General features: G+C 37.0%; 3 protein-coding genes across 3 annotated transcripts; 1 reads left to right on the plus strand and 2 right to left on the minus strand.

Annotated features, from left to right (window-relative positions):
• On the minus strand, positions 489 to 7,099 carry LOC18766408 (probable methyltransferase PMT24). The gene is made up of 9 exons (XM_020570027.1): positions 6,842 to 7,099; positions 4,934 to 6,021; positions 4,701 to 4,850; positions 3,638 to 3,908; positions 3,453 to 3,563; positions 3,168 to 3,342; positions 1,764 to 2,033; positions 1,173 to 1,367; positions 489 to 1,052 (listed from the first exon to the last, which is right to left on the minus strand). The coding sequence occupies exons 2-9, from the start codon at positions 5,978 to 5,980 to the stop codon at positions 824 to 826; spliced, it is 2,448 nt and encodes an 815-aa protein (XP_020425616.1). The 5' UTR covers positions 5,981 to 6,021; positions 6,842 to 7,099; the 3' UTR covers positions 489 to 823.
• On the plus strand, positions 9,367 to 11,810 carry LOC18768837 (protein STAY-GREEN LIKE, chloroplastic). Its single transcript, XM_007200271.2, has 5 exons — positions 9,367 to 9,644; positions 10,183 to 10,356; positions 10,514 to 10,672; positions 11,056 to 11,202; positions 11,418 to 11,810. The coding sequence occupies exons 1-5, from the start codon at positions 9,489 to 9,491 to the stop codon at positions 11,532 to 11,534; spliced, it is 753 nt and encodes a 250-aa protein (XP_007200333.1). The 5' UTR covers positions 9,367 to 9,488; the 3' UTR covers positions 11,535 to 11,810.
• Positions 14,528 to 17,864, minus strand: LOC18768352 (disease resistance protein RPM1). The gene is made up of 3 exons (XM_020569847.1): positions 15,019 to 17,864; positions 14,881 to 14,925; positions 14,528 to 14,744 (listed from the first exon to the last, which is right to left on the minus strand). The coding sequence occupies exons 1-2, from the start codon at positions 17,858 to 17,860 to the stop codon at positions 14,918 to 14,920; spliced, it is 2,850 nt and encodes a 949-aa protein (XP_020425436.1). The 5' UTR covers positions 17,861 to 17,864; the 3' UTR covers positions 14,528 to 14,744; positions 14,881 to 14,917.

The following is a 22,662-nucleotide window of genomic DNA, read 5'->3' on the forward strand; positions in this document are numbered from 1 at the left end:
ATAACTAACTAATTTCCAAATCATTTTTTTCCTCCGCCCTGATTTTTGTTGGATATTTGTCTGTGGGTTATAGCTACTTATCTGCTCTCAGAACCGGTGTGCAAAAGGAGAAATATTTGCATGAAACGGGAATGTTATTTTTAGCTAATAATATTGTGAAATTCATGATAATTTTTTTACATGACATATCATTATTAATTGAGACAGCAAAATAGTGTTATTCTCGTTGCAATCAAGTTTTTTCTCCTACAAAAAAGAAACGCAAATAAGAAAATAAGTAATGCAGATACAAAGAAGTCCAATATAACACTATATGTTCATAATGCTTTGCACGACCAAAGACAAACTCAAACACACCTGGATATAAATTAGGTTTTTTTGTTGCCATAACTCCGAACCTATACGAAGGTCGTGGAAAATGCCAACACAATTTCATAACACCACCTACTAATTAACCTCTCCCAACATGGAGATGCACTTTTGGTAGTAGAGTAAGAAAAGAGCAGTAACATACCAAAAGACTACAATAAAATGCGTTTGAGTGGTTGACTGCCATTTATACTCAGAACATTAAGATACAAAATTTCTAAGCCCAATCCCTCCATTGAAAGGGCATAAGTTCCCTTAGCAACTAGAAAATGAGACGAGAACTTTATCGGGCGTCTGAAAGAATAATCAATTATGCGAACTTTACATATTAACGTATTACTTCAGTGTATAGTCCTTATAATTTAGTGCCTAAGCGAACAAAAGAATACTGGAACAGACTATACTTCCAGCATTGACTAAGCCTTTACCCAGTCAAAGACACAGATCGAAGCATTTAGGCAATTGCTGACAAAATTGTTTCTTTCTCTGCAGGACGCCAAAATGTCTTCTGAATGCATAGCAAACCCTCATTGTCTTTCGAATACGTAAATCGGATGTCCCACTGCAGAGATTTAGCCATGCTCTCAACCTCGTTTAAGGTTTCAGCATTGTCCCATATGATTAGCTTCCCTTCTGGCCTAAGTATCCTATCAACTTCGGCAATCACTGCCACTAAGTTGCATCTGTAGCCAGAATACCATAAACGCATTGTATCAGACGACATGTTTGGAGTTCTTTGTTGTGATTAAAACAGCAGTAAATATGTTTTATAAATAATCATAGGAAAATGCTTCATTACATACCTTTTTTTCAGGACGGAGAATAGATGATCTGCATGTAGAAGATCATAAGTTCTGGGGTAGGTACTGAACGACTCACACCAATCATGATATATCCCAGTTAAACCACGCTCAAAAATTATCGGGAGTGTGTCACGGGAGTCAACTGGGACTACATTCATAACCCATACTTTCAAGTCTTTTAGTGCTGCAGCAAACCTAAAAGCATTGCCAAAAAAAGTCAGACTACGTGAAAGATTTCAAAATTCTTTACTACACTGGAAAAAAGAAACATTTGCACAAGAGAAATAAGAATAACAAAACGAAGCTGAAAAGGGGATCATTATTTTCTGGAAAGAATATGACATGCAATTCGTACTGATTTGCCATCAATATTTTTCACCTTCAACCCCTAAGACGTTCAAAATATAAAGTATTACCAATACTAAACTCAACCTTTTGTAATTGGCAGTAGTCATTAGGTATATATGGAAACAAAAATTTCAATCAAAGCAACAGAAAAGAAGAGGGGGTGTGGAATAGCAGAAAGAGGGTGACCTGGGTGATTTAAGGTAGTGATGGGAAAAAGAAATTAAAAGATTAAAAATTGCTTACCCTCCGTATACAGCTCTCATGTCCATGACATTCCTAACAGAAGACCAGTTGATTCCCATCCCATTCAAATATGTCTCGGAAACAACTTTTTTCCAATGCTTGTAGTCAGAAATGAAATCCTCTGGGGCAGATTTTCCATCAACATCAAGCTGAGACTTTAACCAGTATGGTGGTTTTTCCAACCTTAATGGCCATTTTGGAGGCCACTGAGACCCACGGTTTAAGACATCATCCGGCACTTTGTGCATGCATGCCTCTAGTGAAACATTCCTGATGATGCAGAAATAAAATGGAACACTTAACAGTGTTGGAAATTTAACTCATGGAGAATACTATAAAGGAACTTTTAACTACATATAGGTATTCAAAGATGTGAAGTATTTTCTGAGCCACATTTGACAATGTTTAGCAGGCCAACTTAGAATAAAGGCGGACTTGAAAACTATAGTGGCATCAATTTCTATTTATTTCTGTTCATATGAAAACTTATGACCTAGATTTTATTTAACAACTCAGAAATTATGAAAAGGGAAGATGCTATCAATCAAAGCTCTTTCAGTTCAACATGTTAGTCACTCTCACAAGGGCAAGTACAACTTAAAGATTTGGAATGATATTTATGCATCTCAAGTTCACGACATTGGAGAATTTTCTGCACTACAAAATCCTTTTGTTTTTCAGACTGCAAAATCCTTCACATTGCTAATGAATTTTCAAGGGATACACAAAACCCAAAACGTAAAACTTCATAAAAATTCAGGTTTGAAAACAAAAACTTATTGCCGGAAAGACATTCCAAATATGGTCCTAGTAAGCGACATATGAGTCACAATTGCTTAGCTTAGAGCAAATTGGTTATATACGTATAACAAGACTAACATATAACCTGATGCCTAAAAGAAATTTAAAATCTTCAATGCACATTAGCCATAAAGGAAACTGATTCATGTGAATAACCTGATATGCCACACATTACTTAAAAAAGTTAGTACATTATTAAATTATATTTATAGCACCATTTAAGAAATAAATATTGATACCTATAAGTAGTCGTCATCATAGCGAATTTATATTAGTTACCAAACATTACTATACAGACAACAGAAGAAAAAGAAAAATATCAGCATTCTTCTAAAATCTGACATGGCAAATGTTATTGAGATCCAAAATCATTTTATTTTACCAATGCCTCATATCGAGTAGCAAACGTACACATTAAGTAATCTAGTATTTATTTTTGGCACTATACGAATTATCATTGTATTAAAAATGTCCATACAAAAACTTTTTCTGAATATTTTTTATCTTTCTTTGATGTCACTTCCAATTTCCATACTAGCGGCCACCAATAACAAACACAGAGAAACGCCAATACTACAATATTTGGACAAAAAGGTAAAGTACCAGCTAGTATTTGGATCATCAGATTCACTGCATAGAGGAGGGTCATTGCGTGCTCTTTCATTGTAGCACTCATTGGTAGAAGGTTTTCTATATATGGCAGCAGCCACTCCATTAAGTCTGTCCTTTTTAATCACCAACAGATCCCAGCACATTGACTTTGTTAATTTAGACATCGCTGCCAATAATTACCATGAGAGTGAGAATATGTTAGATATGATCAACCAAAACATACAACTCGCTTCAGAGGGAAGGGAAAAAGGAAAAAAGAAAAAGGAAGTATTCTACCTTTCCAAATGCCAACATCTTCAGGAAGCTTTTGGTAAACAGGAGTAGCAGACCAGACAAAGTAACCACCAGGTCGCAAGACACGATTAAGCTCCAGGAGAAGTTTACCACCTGCAATGTAACTCGAATTATATCTCCAGAACAATGCGGACTAAGAAAATAAATAAATAAATTGCAAACATTACCTTCAATATGCCAAGGGACTCTACAGCGTGCACAGTGGACAAGATCATACACAGAACTTGGAAAGGGTAGTCTTTTGGTACCCATAACAGCTGATATGGCAGGGATTCCCCGTTCTAGTGCAAATTGTACTTGGGCTTCGTGCTCATCCTTGGGGGCAAATGACATAGCAAGAACATCTCTATCAAATAGAAAACCTCCGAAGCTGGCTACACCACACCCAACATCTAATATCACACGGCTTCTTTTACCCCATGCAATATCAGGAAGAGACTGCATAGCAAAAATGAAATATACATTTTTAGCATCGGAAAAAAAAAAAAAAAAAAAATTCACCAAAAAATAATGCTTTTTTTAATAATTAGACTGAAACTCCGGACCAGTAAGATAACAATGCTAAATACTAGAGTTTTCTTACAAAAGGAACCACAAAAGAAAATAAACATATAAGATCAAGTGAGGCACAATTGAATATTTTTAGACAAATATAATCAAGGTCATACAAATATATTGCTTCCTAAAGAACAGGACTTCACATGAAGCATGGCAAAATGAATACAATGAAATGGACAAGTTGCACGAATGAAGAGATGAAATCAGATGGAACTGCATCCCATAATTCAAACCCACTATTTGGTAATTGTATAAGAAAATATAATTTCAAAATTGTATAAAGGACTAGAGCACACCCACACAAAATCACATAGACACAATCCCAGTCCTGCATACAGGAAAAAAAAAAAAAAGGGATAAAATAGTTCACATTCAGCAAAAAGCCATTAACCAAACCCTCAAAACTGTCCCTATGCCTACAATACAAACATTAATAGGAACAAGTTTGAATGAACACAGGTGCATCCTGAATCACTGATCAATTGGTATGACACATTATGTGTCATGCACAATGTAATATCCTTATCGCCCTACCGCAATATAACTATTACTTGGTGCTGTAAGTGGAATCAGAAATGATATTCCCTTCCCATAAAATTTCTGAAAATATATTTCGGCAAACCAATGTATGACAGGATCTGGAAAATAAGATGATATAACAATAGGACTTACTTTTTGGATAAAATCAATGTAATGAAGAGCACCATTCTTAAACTGAGTTCCACCACCAGGAAATGTGAGATATTCACCGGTAACTTTAACCCAATTTTGGTGCCCTTTAACTACTGCGAGCTTGGTGTGAGGAACATTGTGGTACCATATCTGCATCATGCACCAAGAACATATTTCAATTGCAAGGATTAAAAAGAGGTAATTGTTATTATTTTCCTAGACAGCTGATATACCTTTTCCCTGCTTGTAGGCCACTGAATGGACCGTTTATATCCTTCTGGAAGAGGAACAAGACAGGTCGGGGCTTCATCAGGGCAGTGCCTCTCTCGATGTTCATAGTGCATTGTACTTGGAAGCTTCCTGATAGAACCCCAATTGTCAAGACAAGGGATGTAGTCTGGCCCAGCAGTGACATCACAGAGTTTCCACTTCCACTCATGCCCACTCTTATGTTCAGATAAGGAAGATTGTTGTGTTTCTTTCTCATTCTGCGACTCCACAACTTCAGTTGACCCTTGCTCATTTTCAGCTGTAGTTTCCTGGCTTTCTATGTTATTACTATCACTTTCTTCTGAATGAATGTCTTGATATTTCTCAACATTTTCCTTCTCAGTCTGAATAGTCACTTCATCTTCCTGCTTTATTCCATCAGAAGTCTCGTCTCCCTCCAATTTTTTCTCCCCTTCTTGGAAGTCAGATGTATTTCCAGCTTCTGAATTGGACTCCCCATCTCCTGAACTAGCTTCATGATCATTTGTTTTCCCATCCCCATCATTTTCAGCCTCTGTCTTTGTTTGCTCTTCAGTCTCAAGTTTCTCATCAGATTTCTCCTCTACAAGCTTCTCTTGCTGATTTCCCTCAACACCATTCTCACTTTCTGGCTCAGTCTTCACTTCAGATTCCTCCTTTGAAACCAATTCTTCCTGTTTTTCTTCAGTTGTATTTACAGAAACATCCTCTGCAACATTCTGAGCATTCTTAATATCCAAATGGCTTTCACTCTGTAAATCATTGCCATTGTCATCCCTTTTTATTACAGTTTCTGGTAATTCACCTGAACTGTCTTCGAATTGCTTGGAATCTTTATCAGTTGTCGTTTGCCATTTTACCTCATTTACGGTCTCCTCAGATGATGAGTCTTGATTCTGAATTGGAACAACCGTTGACATTAACATCCAGACCCCAACTAAGCAAAATGCAACAAATACAACTAGACTGGTCGTCGAACAACAATTCAGTGACCTCCTTCCATCAACTCGAGAATACTTCCCCACAGCCATCTTTATGAGGTGAAAATTGATATCCCAAATAATAAACACACCTGACAAGGGCAATAACAAAACAAACTCAGCTATCCATGATGTTTGTATCTTCAAGCTTGTTTTCTGGAAATTGTTAAGGAAAAAGTGTTTGAACCCTCATGTGGCAACATAATTTTACACTTATTTTTATCTTAATGATTTTAATCACAAACGCAAAAAGAGTAATATAAAAAAACTGTTTTTGAATGAATAAAGGAACCGACAGGCCTTGCACTGCTAAAAGAATATATATGAGAAAGGGCATCCTTGCTAATTTTGATATACAAGAGTAAGAGTGGTAGTGTGTATCATGTCAAATTACGGCTCTGATAGTTTTTCTGTGGCCATAACGAAGGTGATACCTTTTCCTCAAGTAGATTGACAAGTAATAGCAAATTGGATCATAGAATAGGGTAAAGAGAGCTCAACTTTGTTCCAAAGAAAGCAGATAGATCAATTAACAAAGAACAAATAAATTTCAGAGTAAAAGATCAACTTTTTTCTGTTGAATTCCATAACGCAACAAGAATATCCTCAAAAACATATTTTTACAAAAAGTGATTATAACCCATTTCATAACGCAATAAACCCAACAAACAGAAAACGATAGTGGGGGCTCAATAATAAGAACAATGCACTGTTTGGTTGGTGCGAAAGTGCAGGAAAATAAAAGAGAACTGAAACAACTACATGCGGATGCTGGGAATATTAGAAACTTGGAGGTCTCTTGGCATTGATTCATTAAACAAAAGAGTACTCCGGTCGTGCAAGAAAACAAAGATCTGATCAAATAATGACAAGGGGTAGAGTATCTGAGACAGAGAGTGAGATTTTTCTTACTTGGCTCAGTGGCTGAGAGAAGTGTCGGGTCCTCCTCTTGCTTACTCCATAGTACTAATTGCCTCCTCCTTGAAGAGAGCTTGGTTGGGTCGGTCAGTGGGTCTTTATAATGCTCCCATTACTCTTTCATTTCGAGATATCAATGTATTTAGCATAAATTTGAATATTGCATTGCATTTATTAAAGAATGAAAAATATCTCTCTGTGAGAGAGAGAGAGAGAGAGAGATCTGCTTCTATTTCTATAACCTTTTTATGGAATCTGCAGTCTCCACTCCAGCTAAGGTTAAGTTGTAAACCAATGAGCCAATAAAGTCCAAGCAAGCAGATTCAAAGATAGAAGGGCGGTGATCTACCATAATTTTTTCTATTTTTTATAGAAAAATAAAAAAAAGATAAATTTCTTTTTCCCAACCAAATGAAAGTAAAAGAAAATTTTAATAGAAGGAATTCGCACTCATGACTGTATATGAAAGTTAAATATGATTCTAAAATTGTGAAAGTAATAATTTTCTTGTTTCGACCCTTAGAAATAGAACAAAAGTTAATGTGCAAAATGTGATCCATCATTGAGTCTATTTTCTGCAGGATCTATTTGTTTTAGAGATGTAATTAGAGACTTTAAAAAAGCTCAATAAATTGACAAAATAAAATCTGATTCCATTGCAATCCATGTGCAAAGTCACTTTTGAGATGAAATTGACCAAACTAATGAGAACGTGGGCCTTGGGGCCACCTTATCAAAAAGGTACCCCACTGTGATTGCGTCATGATGCAATCTCAACCGTGCATGCACAATAAGCCGACACAGCCTTGTGCTTAACAACGGCTGAGATTGAGCCATCGCAAGACGTATTTACATTCGGTTCCGAAGGAACTAGAGTATCAGCAATGATTACTAAACAGTTCAGTTCAATAGTTCAATTTATTGAACTGAGGCTTAATGAATTTAATTTCAGAGTTCATTTGAAGTGAGTTTGGACTAAATTTACTTACATATTGTTAAATTCAAAGAGACGGGCAGAGACTCACTACTAATAGTAGTGGATATTATCTTTAATTTAATCACTTACAAAGTCCAGTAAGTATGGAGTTTTATTTCAAAATACCTCGATGTTATTAGTAGTAGAACCATTTATTATATTTTGCATTTTATTTAATTAAATTTCCAACGTGAGACTCATATTCTTCAACACATATATCATGTCCTTTCTTCTCCGAATTGTTCAACAAAAAACAGGATGTTATGAGCTGCATGCAATATCTTCTAACATTATAGTTATTCTTTCTACTATCTGTAAATCCTCCCTCCGCCATGCTTTCGGTTTGTGGTCCTTCTTGGGGCTTTTCTGTTTGGCCTTTTCATGCTTCCTAGCAGCCGTTTTCTTCTTCCTAGCAGCTTTTCTCACCTTGGCTTCTTTCTGCGAAACCCAATAATATTACGAGAAACTAAATTTAAAGGCTAATAAAAATACTTATAGACATGCAAATAATTGAGTATCTTGATTCGTGATCATTAAATAATTAAAAAATTTCATGTTAACACATCTCTTTCACCTTTGCCAAGCTCACTACATGTCAACTCCCACATCAGCAAATTCTCATCCAGAGTTGTTTTGGTTTCCTACTCATGCAGAGTGGTTTCATCTTCTTGTTTTGGTTGCTTCATGTTAGATGCACCTATCCTCTTCTATGGGTTCATAATACTCACATTAATTAAGACTCATTATCATTAGAAAACTATATTTATAAGGGTCTTGACACAAACAAAATGCAACAAAATTCAAAGTAAAAATTGATGTTATTGATGAAAACACAAAAAATGTAAAGAAAACTTACGAGCTGAAGCCGAACTTAGGCTAATCATGAATGCTCAATTTTCTTAGTTAATATAAATTTCAAGTTTTTCCCTTTTTATTGAATTTGTTTTACTGTACTTAATATTTAATTTGATTTTAAAGGCCTAATCACTATCTAAGTTGAATTAGATTAATGCAATGCAAGTTAGAGTAGATGCCATACTTAACTTGAGTTTTGAATTCACTTCTGCAGTCTTCAACCAACCATTCACCCTAAGTCTGCAACCACATTAAATAACAACCATTCACCTTATGATTATGCTCGCAGAAGTATTCTGATAACAGTTTATTATAGGGAGAGAGAGAGAGAGAGAGAGAGAGGGGCTTCTGCTGGGTATTATGTGGATGAACATACGTCAAATAATCACATTAGGCACCTATCCAAAGCCACGCAACCACATTATCCACACACCACACTGGTTAAATCAAAAGTTCAAGCCGCTGGTGACGTGTCACAAAGTTGGACAGTTCTTTTTTTAAAAATAAACCAGTTCAAGAAAATAAAGAAAAAAGGAGGAAAGAAAAATATGCGGTGGAAGGGGCTTTTCATAGATTTTGGACTTTTGGTAGGTGAAAATCAGAATATCACAAATTCACAGTACACATGAGACCACCAGCTATGAACAACAATCCTCCACATATTCTCCTCTCTTTCTTTTCCCCCTCTCTAATTTCTCTCTCTCTCTCTCTCTCTCTCTCTCTCTCTCTCTCTCACAACCACACAGAGAGAACAAAACAATGGTTGCAGGTGAAAGATGAAGAGGAGCAAAACAGGGTTATGCATCTTCCATGGCCTGTCATTGTGCTTATTATGTATTTCCACCATCACCACTGAGGAAGAACTTGTACAAGACCACTACCCTTCTCTCATCAAAAAGACCCAAGTCTCTTTTGCTTTCTGCCATCAGCAACAATAGAGACTCTTACAATACTTTGGTTTCTGAGGTAGCATTGCCCTCTCTTTTTGTTTCTCTACCTCTTCATTATGCAATTTGTAATATTTATTTAGGCATAGCCTCCTTTGAGTTATATAAAGGGATTATCTGTTAAGGGATTGTTTAAAATTTTGAAATTTTAGATAATTTAATCAAGTGAGTTATGTCCCAGCCAAGGAGTTGCTTTTAGCCACCAGCATTTTGTTATATTTTCATTCTCCTGAGAAGTTCATAGACTTTTGAGTTCCAGCAGCCCCCATATGGCATCTTTCCATTGAGTTGGGTTGTAATTTGTAGAAAATGCCTCTCTATTGTAGTATGATTTTGAGTATACTGCTCTGCTAGGGTCATTGATTTTTCAGAATAACTATTTTGTCCTAGCACAATGGGAAACTTCACATGACATTTTAGGATTTATTATAAGATCTCAACCGTGTGATTGTTGAATACTTATGTTACGCATGACATCTTAGCTGTTCTGCATCCTCTCACTTTTGACATTGGAGTTCATGAAATGCCAAATGAACATTTTATATTCTTGTTTGCAGGCTGTTAGTCTTTTGGGTCCAGCAACATTCGACGCTTCAAAGCTCAAAGTTGAATTTATAGGAGAAGAGTTCAATAATTATGTAGGAATCATCCCAAGAACTTACATCCTATCACATTGTGACTTCACAGCTAACCTGACCTTAACGATCTCCAATGTCATCAACCTCGATCAGGTCTGTTTTCCATTTTATTTCTTCTGATGCTTCTAAAGTTTTTATTTTTTATTTTTATGATACCTATCTATGCTAGGATTGATGAAGTTTCAATGTGATTGGTTGCATCTGATAGTCCATTTGGTGTTTACGATTGTGATTTTGATCCTTATTGCAGTTGAAAGGATGGTACAGCAAGGATGACGTGGTTGCAGAATGGAAAAGGGTGAATGGTGAAATGTGCCTACATATTCATTGCTATGTGAGCGGTCCCAATCTCATGCTGGACCTGGCCGCAGAGTTCAGATATCACATATTCTCCAAAGAAATGCCTTTGGTAAGCGTTTCTTCTAAGACTGTACTCTGATATCCTATCCTATTTGCAAAAGGGAATAATTAGGAAACTGAGGTGCTTGAGAAGGTAACTCTGAAAGGCCTATATGATATGAAAACTTCCATCGCCATGCATAGTCATATACGTTGCACAGCCAACACATTAGAAAACACAAGCCAAACAATGTTAGATACACAGATACCATTTAGTAATGTCGCAATTCTCATACCAAATATCATGAAAGGGGTGATTATATTACACTAAAGATGGCCACAAGTCTGAGATGTTGCTTGACTTTATTAAGTACTTTGGCATGCCTGAGATGGTTGAATGAATATTGCTGTGTTACTTAAATATTTCCTTACTTTTGGTTTCTATACAAGCAGGTACTCAAAGCTGTGTTACATGGAGACTCTCTACTTTTCAGAGAGCATCCTGAGCTAGTGGATGCCATGGTTCGGGTTTATTTTCATTCCAATTTGAAGAAGTACAATAGAATTGAATGCTGGGGGCCTCTCAAGGATGCTGTAGAGGTAAAACTCAACATGTGCATGCGTAACCACACTTAGAATGTTGCTCCTTTCAAGATTGCTTGCTAATTGTCATGTGAGTCACCATGTGTTACTATGTGAAGACTTGTTATCAACTTCAGTCATTACATGTCGTTGTCCCGAAAAATATAGGGGAATTACATATTTTAAGTTCATATGATGCCGTAATTTTCATTTGAACAAGAGTTTTATTTCAGGGAAGACAAGGGGATCATACCAAAGGAATAACTGCACATATGGATTCTTCCCATCCTCAGGTCAAGCAGCGAACGCCAAAATCCATATTTCAAGTTCTATTTGCATTCCTTCTTTGATTCTTTGAAGTCCATTGCGTATTATGATCTCTAAATTTTTTAATACCTTCGAGGCTCGTCAACTTCAACAGCCAACGCCAGAGGCTATGAACGAATCAGCTTTCATGTGTAAAGTTCAAATAATTCTTTGGGAAGACGCAAAAAGGGAAAAAAAAATCAGGTTGATCTAAAACAAGGACGGTTTGGGGCGCATAAAATTGATTCACAATTTTTCTGTGACTAAGACCAATTTGTTCATGCGTTAATCAATGGCTAATGTCTTTGTTACTTGACATGTCTTTTGCTTCTATTGTTTACATGCATTCCACTTCATTTTTTCTATTACTAATGCATAGATCAATTCATATAAAATCTCAATGCAAACCAGTGGCCCGTAGCCACTCTTAGAGTGCCCTTGGCCCCCAGGTTTTTGACATCTCTCATCTACTATATTATAAATACATGTTCTAATATAGACGTAATGGCTCCTCTAAAACAATATAGACATGGCTAAATTAGAAATATTTAACACTAACATGTAAATCTTAAATCAATATGTATTTAATATGCTCATATTTTCGGCAACCTAACTTTACAATTTTAACTCCACTCCTGATGTAAATGTACCAACAGTTTATTAGAATGAGGGGTCAAGCATAGCGTTTGAGTTTGTTCATGTCTCCCGACTCCATGTGACTCGTGAGTCCACTTTGACTGTAGACAGTCCAATTTCACTTAAACCTCTCTTCTAGATCTCTGAAAACTCAAGATCCAACAAAATTCTGGAATTCAGTGGGCCTAGGCCCAGCAAAATTATTGATTTTTTTGTTTTTTTGGACACAAGCTATATTACGGAAGGAGATTTCAAACACAAAACTTTGGGTGCAGCACTGTTCAATCCCCTTGCAACTTCTTTTTATTGTTAAAGCGAAAACACCCCCATAATTCACTACTCGCTAAACAACAAAATCACTATTTTGAGCAAAACATGGAAGCTGTGTTGTAGGTAAAGTGCATGAAATGAAAGTGGGACGAAGGTTCCTACTCTTCCCAAAAAGACGTAATATTGGATATCTCTAGCTAGCTCAAGCTACTTCTCATGCAACTCTCTCTTCCTCTCTCACTCTCTAAATACTAGATACACACACATGCAGAGGCTCGTCTCATTGGCACATTTATGCAGTACAGAGTAACGAGGAGATGGAGAGGAAGACGACCATGAAGACTATGCATCATATCGGCGCAGAGTTGGAAGCACTGTCGAGAGTCGTCGGATTAGGAAGGAGCTCTAGGAGACACTGCCTAGTCCCTCCTAGAGGAAGGATCAAGCGTAAGATTCTTGCCCTTCTATTCAAAAGACTGAAGCTTGCAACCCAACATTCATGTATGTAATTCCTCATACTGAACTTGGAGGATATATATATATATATATATGTTTGTGGAGAATTTTCTAGTAAGGATGGCCTTATTTAAAATAAATAAATAAAACGGGGATCCTTTCTAGATAGAATACTACACAAAGCATTCAACAATGAGAACCATTTGTATCCTTCTTAAGATGGTTTTCAGTATGTTATATATGATGCCATGTCATTCAAAATGACCAGTTGTATTTCTATTGCTTTAATTACCTTTTAAGAATTTTAAGTTCATTAATATTTGTTTTTAAAATTTCACCTTTCATCATCCATCATATGCCGCGTTGCCCCACCAGCATCACTTTGGACTCTCACTCGTCACAAAGGGATTAAAGCCTCATCTTGGAAAGGAAAAAAAAAAAAAAAAAAAAACTTTCTTGTAACAATGATAACACTATTTTGCTATCCTCATTACATGAGATTTTCTCTCCTCATCTAGGAATGGGCAACCGAACATGCAGTGACGAAGCCTCACCCAATCGATATCGGTGTAAGTTTAATAAAGAAATGCAACACTCACAACAAAGTTACGCCATGAAAAAATGAGCTAGCTATAATTAAGTATCGAACTGATGATAAACATATCATACTTGTCCATGTGATTCGAACCAAAGACCTCCTCCAACAAAATTGAGACAACTACCACTAGACGAAATGATAGTTAGCATATAAATTTGATAGTTTGCATTTAAATTTGACTTTAAGGAACTTGCAAGATAAGTGCATCCAAACTATTTCTATCTCATTTTCCCCAGAAGGCAATAATTAGAAATTATTTTATCCTAAAAAGAATTGCTAAGTTTTCGGTCGTATGGTGCCTCTAAGTTTATGAATTTAAAATTATTTGAATAGATAGTAAAATCTGTGAAAGGATTTAAACGTGAGAGATATAAATATGTTCAACTTGAAAACAGTAAACATCTGAAACAAGGTAAAAGCAATGGCGGACAATTATTTGAGGGCAGTTATGGTGATAATATTAGGATTGATGGGTCTTCTCCAAATTGTAGTAGAAGCAAAAGATGTTCTTTCTCCCTCATCTCTTCCTCCACTTCCCTCTGAAATTCTTCCTCCCTCATCAAATGATAATTTAATGCCTAAAATTGTCAAGTATTTACCTCCAAAAATTCTGAAGTGTGTTGTCTATACAGTTCCCAGACTTTGACATGAACATATTAAAGCGTTCGGAAGTTTCCTGGGATGCATGTATACATCCCCGCCTGTCTTACTCCTCCTACAAGTGTACACAAAAAGAAACCGTGGCCCTATCTTTAGAGAGCTATTAGAAGTTCATGAGCACTTTGGTAAAAAAAATTAAAAAATCCTAAATTTCCCTTTGCTAATCTATTTGAAGAGGTAAAATGGCGAATAAAACAACCAGTAGTTTTTGCTTTTCCTTTTTTTGTTAAAAATGTTGCAACTTACGCAACGAAAGAAACGAAATAGGATCTGACCAATTAACTCATCTTTTGTCACGATTGAATTTTATTTCCTTTCACATAAACTGGATGAATTTTTGGGGAGACAACCACACAGAAACGCGCATAGTTCATAGGCATGCATAATAAAGTGGACACATACATATATAGAGTAGCATGGTAGCAAATTAGTAATTAATGCACATATAGCATTAAGGTAAACAATAGCAATACAGGTATACTTTACATTTAAGCCATTATTATTTGGTAATAAAGTCTTGGACTGGAAATTCTAAGCACCCGAAATTTCTAAAGTGGTATGCTCCAATTTAGAGATGAATGACATGGATCAACGCAGAGTCGGCGCTACTTTATTGACTTACCACACCAATTACCTATAAAAAGATTGTAGAAGTATACTGAGAGAGAGAGCGCGCAAAACGTCACATGAACATATATTGTAAATCAAGTTTTTCATAAGTTGGTTACAAATTTAAAGTATAACGATATTGGTTGGCATGCAGGCCCTACCTTTTATTTTGTCTGACCCTTTTCATTGTACAAAACGTCAATGACCTATAAAATAACAAAGCGTCAGTTACTGAATATATGAGAAGGGGGAGGCAATTAGAAGAAGAAACTAAGCAAAGCATAACAAAGAGTTATCACCTGGTAAATAAGGTAGACCATCCCTGGACAGAATATCGAGCTGAGAAGATGAGGGTCGAACGATCCATTCGTTACACGATCGCAATCTTTCCCCAGACCACCCAGATTCACTTTTGTAGTGATAACTGATTTCAGAGATGTGCTGAACTTTGTCATGATCCAAGCTTCCTTCTCCACGTATTCGCTCCACGATTTCATTGGGAACATTTACCAGATCGAAAGTGTGGAGACATGTAAGGTGTTCAATTCCATTAGGCAATTGCTCTAACTTCATGCATTCAGTAATTACCAGTGTCTGTAATGCAGGCATCGCCCCCTTCTCTATGATGATCACATTCAACTGAGAAAAATCCATCAAGTACAATTCAGCAAGCCTTGGGAATCCAGTTTGAAATACCAGTTGATTTCCGAGGTATGAGTTGTTTAGCCGAAGTATGGTCAAATTAGGAAGAGCTTTGATGTGAGGAACAAAATCTTCCGTTAATCTTGACCAATGCAATCTCAATGCTGTAAGGCTATAAAGAGAATGAAACCAAAGCGGCACGCTCTCTAATTTACCAATTAGACCAAGTGCCTTGAGCATAGGAGGAGCAGATGGCAATGCGTGCAACCGTAACACTTCATCCTCAGTACTTGTATGGACAAACAAGTGTTCAAGCAATCTCAAACGTTCGATGGACTTGCACAAGTCTTTCTCATCGGCCTCTCTCAAATTTGTTAAGCTCGTTCTTGTGAGTTGGGTCAAGTGTCCAAGTTGTTTGATTAACCCGTCTCTCAACTCAATAGCATCCAAAACTTGTAAGTGCTTTAGCTTACATATGTCGTGCGGTACTTGTGTGCCATCAAAGAAATAATAAGACCTAAAAAGAGCTTCAAAATTGCAATGGTACATCAAAAGATGTCGTAAGTGTTTTAACTTCACAATCCCCGCTGGAAGCGATCGAATTTTGGAATGCCTAATGTCCAGGGTTTCCAAATTATGAAGTTTTCCTATGTCTCTCGGAAGCTCTTTCACTTTTGTTCCTTTCAAATTTAAGTACTTCATGTTAAAAAAATGAACTATTTCGTATGGGAGTTGAGAAATCGGGACATGTTTAAGATCCAAGACCCTTAAGAGTTTGAAACCAGAGGGCAGTTTTTCAAGTGAAGAAGAATCAGATATCTTCGGAGCAAAAATAAAGAAGGTGCGAACCTTTGACATGTCTCTGTATGTTTGTAATTCTCCATAATTTGCTTGCATTGATAGGCGATGGGGTGCTTTGCTATCTTCATTTGTTTTTTGCTCATCAAAAATGGTACAAAATTTCTCCGCTTTAGAAATTGAAAGCGCAATTTCTCGTAAAAGGTCGTGCACCTTAAACGTTTTGGCCATTCCAAATGGATCCCTCCTAACAACTTGTACCATGCATCGACAAGTGAGCTCTGCTACGTAGCTTTTAGCAATGTCTTCCGGCTTAGGCCCTTCGACTCTTTCCACAAACCCCTCTGCCATCCACAGTCTAAAAAGCCTTGCAGAGTCAATCACATAATCTTCTGGGAAAATGCACAAATATAAGAAGCAATGCTTTAGTCGATAAGATAAGTCATTAAAGCTTAGCAGCAAGATGCTCTTCACTACGTCAAGCTTCGGGTTGTTACTTAGCTCCCAATTCAAAGTGCTGGAAAATTTCATCCAGTCAGACGGCAATCTTCTGGTTGACATGAGAGCACCCAAGGCCGCAATTCCAAGAGGTAAGCCTTGGCATTTTACAAGAAGATCCCAAGCAATGGATTCAAGCTCTGGTGGGCAACAGTTGTTAGGCCAGCTAGAGAAAGCTTTCTTGGAAAAAAGAGCCCAACCCGCCTTCTCATTAAGAGGCTGAACATGGTGAACATGACTTCCAGCCTCAAATGGAAAAGAAGCAATGTCTTCGTTTCGAGTTGTAAGCATAACTCGGCTTCCATAGGCTCCATCTGGAAGTGCTGCGTGGATTTGACTCCAAAGGTATATATTCCACACATCATCTAACACAATCATATACCTCTTTGGCTGCAAATAGTTGGCCACCATTTCCACCAGATGCATGTAGCTCATATTGCTCAAGTCTTGAGAAACATCTTCCATTGCTGATTTAGAAAGTTCTGTTATCAAGACCCTTAAAAGATCTTCAATGTTGTAAGTTTTTGAGACAGTGAGCCACGCGTAGCAATGAAACTTTGCAGTTTGAGTTTTGAAGGTGTTTGCAACTAAAGTTGTCTTGCCCGAACCCCCCATACCAACCACTGAAATCACAGTCCTTTGAGGCTCTCCAGACAGCAACCATCCAACTAACTTCGCTTTAGCATCTTCGATCCCGAAAAGTTCATCATCTTTAAAGAAAAGAGATGACTCACCGTAGATTTTGACTCGATTGGGATCGTAATGATCAGAACTATTCCTCAGGCCTTCGATACGATCAACACCATAACGTCGGTTTCTCTCTGGAATGGCTTTGATTGTTTTGATGATCCTTTGCAACTTGGTGGCGATCCAATGCCTCTCCCAGAGACCCTTGGGGAAGCAAATTGTTTGACGAAAGGCTCTTCTGTATGGACCCCAACTTCTCTGCTTGTTTACTTGATATTGAAACTCGTCAATGATGTCTTGAACGTCCATGGATACGTCCCTCACATTTTCCACCCATGTTTTCTCCACTTCACTCAGAGCTCCTTTTCTTTCTGCGTCTGCCAAGAAGGCTTTCATGGTTAATAACTCGAGCTTGATTTCTTCAAGCTCATCATGAACTCCTGCTAGCAGAGACGCTTCGCTTTCGAGAAACGATGCTAGTTTGCCGATGGAAAGGTCTATCACAGCGGAAGCCATCTCCTCTTCTTCTCCGGCGCTGTTTACTCTCTCTCTCTCTCTCTCTCTCTCTCTCTCTCTCTCTCTCTCAGAGACTGCCAATTCAAGTTTCTTGCAGCACAAGAAGAATGTACTCGTCACAGATGCAAGCTTGTCTTGGGGTTGCTCTTGTTTTGTAAAAGTGGAGGCCCCAAATTAGTAAAGCACAGGAATCTTCATTTTCTTGTAGCACGATATAAGAATATATTCCTCTTGTGTTGCTTTCCTTTTGCAAAGCCAAAGTCCAAGTTTCTTATGGAAAAAGGCACCCAAAAAAAAAACATATCTTGACTTTCTTGTAGAACGATAAGAATCAATTTATTCACAAGCTCATGTTGCTTTTGTTTTGCAAATGATAAAATACCAAATTTTTGTATCACAATTGTAACCTAAAAAAATCTTCACCAATCATGGTGTCTCCATTTAGTATAAATGAACAAATCTATCTTCGTTTTCTTGTAGTACGATAAGAATATACTCACAAGACAAGCTCATGTTGGGTTGCTTTTCTTTTGCAAAAGCGAATTCCACAGCTGGTGTCGGGGCTAAGGGTCCATCTTAAAGGTAATAGTATCGGATGGAGCTGTTATTATGAACCATATTTTCTTAATTAGCTTCAGGCCAACAATTTTTGCTTGCCCAAATATAATCATTTGTTTGTGGACTGTTCTTTTGCTAGACAAGTTTGGACTTCTATTACAATTTGTTAGCAAATTTGGTAACAAAGGAATAAGTGTTGTAAAAGAAGAATAAGTAAAGAAGAATAGGTGAAGCCCACATAGCCAACTAACATCCACTAAACTTAACCACACACCCACCAAACCAAACCACTACCCAATTGATTGAAGAATATTAATGATGTTGTTGATTGAAGAATATTAATGATGTTGTCTACCAATTATATTGTGAGGTGAACAACCAATGTCTTAGGCCTATAAATAGATACCTCCATCAAGAGAAGTACACACATATAGAAGAGGAAGAGAAGGAAGAATGAGGGTGAGTGAGTTGAGAGGAAAGAGAGCAAGAGAGAAATTCTCTAAGAGAGAAAATTGAGTGAGCCATACATATTGTAAACACAAAGTTGTAACCCTATTATTTTACATAGTGGAAAAGTTACTGCTGCTGCTCTCCGGGGATGTAGGCATAGCCGAACCTCGTTAAATACTGTGTCTCATCTACTTTACGTGCAGCTCAATATTCGCACATATACCAGTTCATTTTATAACACGTTATCAGCACGAGAAGCTCTCAGGTATAATTTTTGTGTTGCACTATTATCTATACTACTAACCCTTATGTTGATGTAAGGAAGAAAAGTAGTGGAGGAGCTGTGGTCTGCAAGAGAGATATACGAGCAAACCAACTGTGTGCAGATTGCAGGTGGAAAGCATTTGATTTGAGAGACAAGCATGATGCCTTCCACAAACGATAATAATATTATCTACTATGTTATTTGATCGTGGTGTTGATAAGAACTCACCAATAATTGCCTTTACTTTATCTCAAATTTACTTTTACTTAAAGTATGATGTGGAATTGACCCTCATACTTTATGAAATTTACTTTATCGCACATTTATTTTATTTACTGTATGGTGTAGGTTTATTACCCATACAACAGTATTTATTTAAAAGGGTGGTGCGGGTTTATCGTCCACGCCTTTACTTTTATTTAAATGTATGGAGCAGAATTAATGCCCATACAAGCACCTTAACTTTATGAATTTAATTTACCGCACATTTACATTTATTTAAAAGGGTGGTGCGGGTTTATCGTCCACGCCTTTACTTTTATTTAAATGTATGGAGCAGAATTAATGCCCATACAAGCACCTTAACTTTATGAATTTAATTTACCGCACATTTACATTTATTTAAAAGGGTGGTGCGGGTTTATCGTCCACGCCTTTACTTTTATTTAAATGTATGGAGCAGAATTAATGCCCATACAAGCACCTTAACTTTATGAATTTAATTTACCACACATTTACATTTATTTAAAAGGGTGGTGCGGGTTTATCGTCCACGCCTTTACTTTTATTTAAATGCATGGAGCAGAATTAATGCCCATATAAGCACCTTAACTTTATGAATTTAATTTACCGCACATTTACATTTATTTAAAGTGTGGTGCGGGTTTATCGTCCATACCAGTAATTTATTTACCAACAATTTATTTTATGGATTAAATGTGCTGTATGATGAGTTTTTTTTTTTACAGTATACAGATCAGGACCAGAAGTTCCTTGATCCTCATCATACAATTACATCAGGACTTGAAAATCCTTGATGATGATGAGAGCTGGCAGTCTCTCCGGTACTATATTTGTAAACATGTAATTGGACTTGAGGGTCCTTGATCCCTGACATGTAAATAAGGACCTGGGGTTCCTTAATGATGTAACAGTACCATATTGGTTCATAATGCCGTACACATGGATGATAACTGTACTGGCAAATGTATTGTACACATGAATAGATACGTATTCATGACTTGATGAATAGTACCGGATATATGAATAGTGACGTATACATAAATATTAATCATTTTGGGTAAACCATCACTATTCAAAAAAAGGGAACCTGCAGTTCCTTAAACTCATGAATGAGCAATTAAATGAGATGCCAGAAGTTCCTCAAAACATGGACAATTATGTAAGGGCTTGAAGTCCAGAAATATGTACAGAAAATTGTAAAAATGTCCATACCATGAGAATATGTGATTTTGGCCCGAAGTTCAAAATCTAAGGGGATTAAATATCCATACCATGAGAATATGTGGTTTTGGCCTGAAGTTCAAAATCTAACAGTGTTGAGAATCTAAAGTTCCAACAGTTAAATGGACAATCCTTGAGGTATTATTGCAAATTGTGGTACACCACATATTTCTTTGGCATAAGAGAATGATGAATTGAGGCTCCCCACATATTTTATTATAACTGGGCCGGAAGCTCATGAACCCAAATATATTGCGATATTATCGTGGTTTTTACTCAATTCATATTTCATGTCCATTTGAAAAGGGTTAATAAATTCTGAGTTTTGTGTTTAGCCCAGGCCAAAAGTTCCATACGTTGAAATATGAAATTTAGGAGAGTCGATGTGGTTATTTGAACCTATAAGGCACAAGGTTCCAAACCGTCATTTTTAAAAGACGTAAAAACCACAGGTGCAAGTTTAAGAATGTGCACAATTATTATAACAGGAACATACAACAGATAGATTTTTTCCACCTGCAATGAAGGTGCAGGCCCTGTAAAATCTATAAAATTACATTATGTTCTGGAAGCCTCTGCAGGAAGAGGACGACGCCTCTTAAGCTTAGCCATGAGCCTCTCCTGGTCTCCCAAAATTCTTTCATTGGAGACCTGCAGCATGTCTAGCCTTCTCAGTGTATCAACAGAATACGAACTCACCAGTTTCAACAAGGCATTATTCTCTCCTTTAAGTTTCTCAACCTCCTGTTGAGACTCATGAAGCATTCTTTGGAGAGACGAATTTTCAGTTGTTAAATTCTCAACCTCGTTTGCTCTGGCACGCAAACGATCAGCCATGTTAGAAACAGAAACAGCACTCTGAATGCTAAAAGCCATTGAGTCATCAATAGCCTCTTCCTCTGATCTCCCTGTCAACAACATTTCATCCATTGGAGTAATACAATTCCTAGCTACTATGACAGCAGTAGCATCATTCATCATCACAGAATCATTAACTGTGAGATGACGATTTTTGGATACAAAGGATGGACGCCAAACTTGGGCGTCACTGGTTGTTGTGGGAGTATCATTTAAATTGAAATAATTTGGGCAGGAAGAAGAGGAAGCCATTTTTCAGAAGGTTTCGAAGAAAGCCTTAAGAAAACTAAAGTTTCAGAAAATGAAGGAAGTTAAGTTGAAACGCAGTTGCTCCAATCAAGTTTTGCAAAGGCAATATCTATAGGAGGAAATATGGCTACAGTCTTTTCAGAATCCCAATATCTCTTCGGATCCCCATATTTTCTTTCCCAGATTCCAAAACTTCACGTGGCCTCCATTAATGTTTGTCGGCACTTTCGGCGTTTTCAAAGTATTATTTTCGTCAAAAGCCGATCTTGCTTTGTGGATTTCACGGAGCTACTTTTTCAAAAGTATCCCGAGAATCTCGCAATTTTCTTATGGTTAATTTGAAATTCACCAGTTCTACCTATTCATCTTATTTGTGTATAAATGTGTTACTAACGAAATTTTCTTTGCAGAAGACATCCAGTTTTCTCCATACCTAGTGATGCGATATCTACTTGTTTTTCTTATCAGTGAGCACTCAATATGCCCGAGAAGCAAGATTATCTCTGATCATCCATTCAGGAAGCGAGACTATCCCTGATCACGTTTCCGCCACATCCGGGAACTGTGAAGGCGACCTTATGCTCTAATCTCCTGAGGTCCTTCTAGACTAGGAGAAATGAGAGCTTGTTGTTTGCTCCCACCAACTTCCTTCCTTGATTGCTTACCTTCTCTTGCAATCAATTTCACATTATTTTTGCATTTTTTCTCTTTTTGTAACTCTCTGAGGATTATTTGCATTTTTTCTCTTTTTATAACTCTCTGTTCATAAGAGATTTTATTTCTTTAGAATGAACATCTGAAGAAAGAATCAATGAAGTGATCCTAACTCTGAGGGTTATTTGTTTTTGACAGAGAAAAGAGTTGTGATTTTGCTCTTGCAGGATATAACTAAATCATCAAGCGCTACATTATATTTACTGGGCCGATACAAGCTTGAATGATACTTGAGAAAAGTTTC

The sequence above is a fragment of the Prunus persica genome, chromosome G8 (genome assembly GCF_000346465.2).
Source record: "Prunus persica cultivar Lovell chromosome G8, Prunus_persica_NCBIv2, whole genome shotgun sequence".
Taxonomy (NCBI): Eukaryota; Viridiplantae; Streptophyta; class Magnoliopsida; order Rosales; family Rosaceae; genus Prunus; species Prunus persica.

What these genes read in the sequence shown, in the direction of transcription:
- LOC18766408 (XM_020570027.1), bottom strand. Translation starts at nt 5,980, where the DNA reads ATGGCTGTGGGGAAGTATTCTCGAGTTGATGGAAGGAGGTCACTGAAT. An exon ending in ATGAGAGCTGTATACGGAGG is followed by an intron (nt 1,368 to 1,763) that starts GTAAGCAATTTT and finishes CAATGCTTTTAG; the next exon opens with GTTTGCTGCAGCACTAAAAG. An exon ending in TTCTCCGTCCTGAAAAAAAG is followed by an intron (nt 1,053 to 1,172) that starts GTATGTAATGAA and finishes TTCTGGCTACAG; the next exon opens with ATGCAACTTAGTGGCAGTGA.
- LOC18768837 (XM_007200271.2), top strand. Translation starts at nt 9,489, where the DNA reads ATGGCCTGTCATTGTGCTTATTATGTATTTCCACCATCACCACTGAGG. An exon ending in TCTCCAAAGAAATGCCTTTG is followed by an intron (nt 10,673 to 11,055) that starts GTAAGCGTTTCT and finishes CTATACAAGCAG; the next exon opens with GTACTCAAAGCTGTGTTACA. An exon ending in CTCTCAAGGATGCTGTAGAG is followed by an intron (nt 11,203 to 11,417) that starts GTAAAACTCAAC and finishes GTTTTATTTCAG; the next exon opens with GGAAGACAAGGGGATCATAC.
- LOC18768352 (XM_020569847.1), bottom strand. Translation starts at nt 17,860, where the DNA reads ATGGCTTCCGCTGTGATAGACCTTTCCATCGGCAAACTAGCATCGTTT.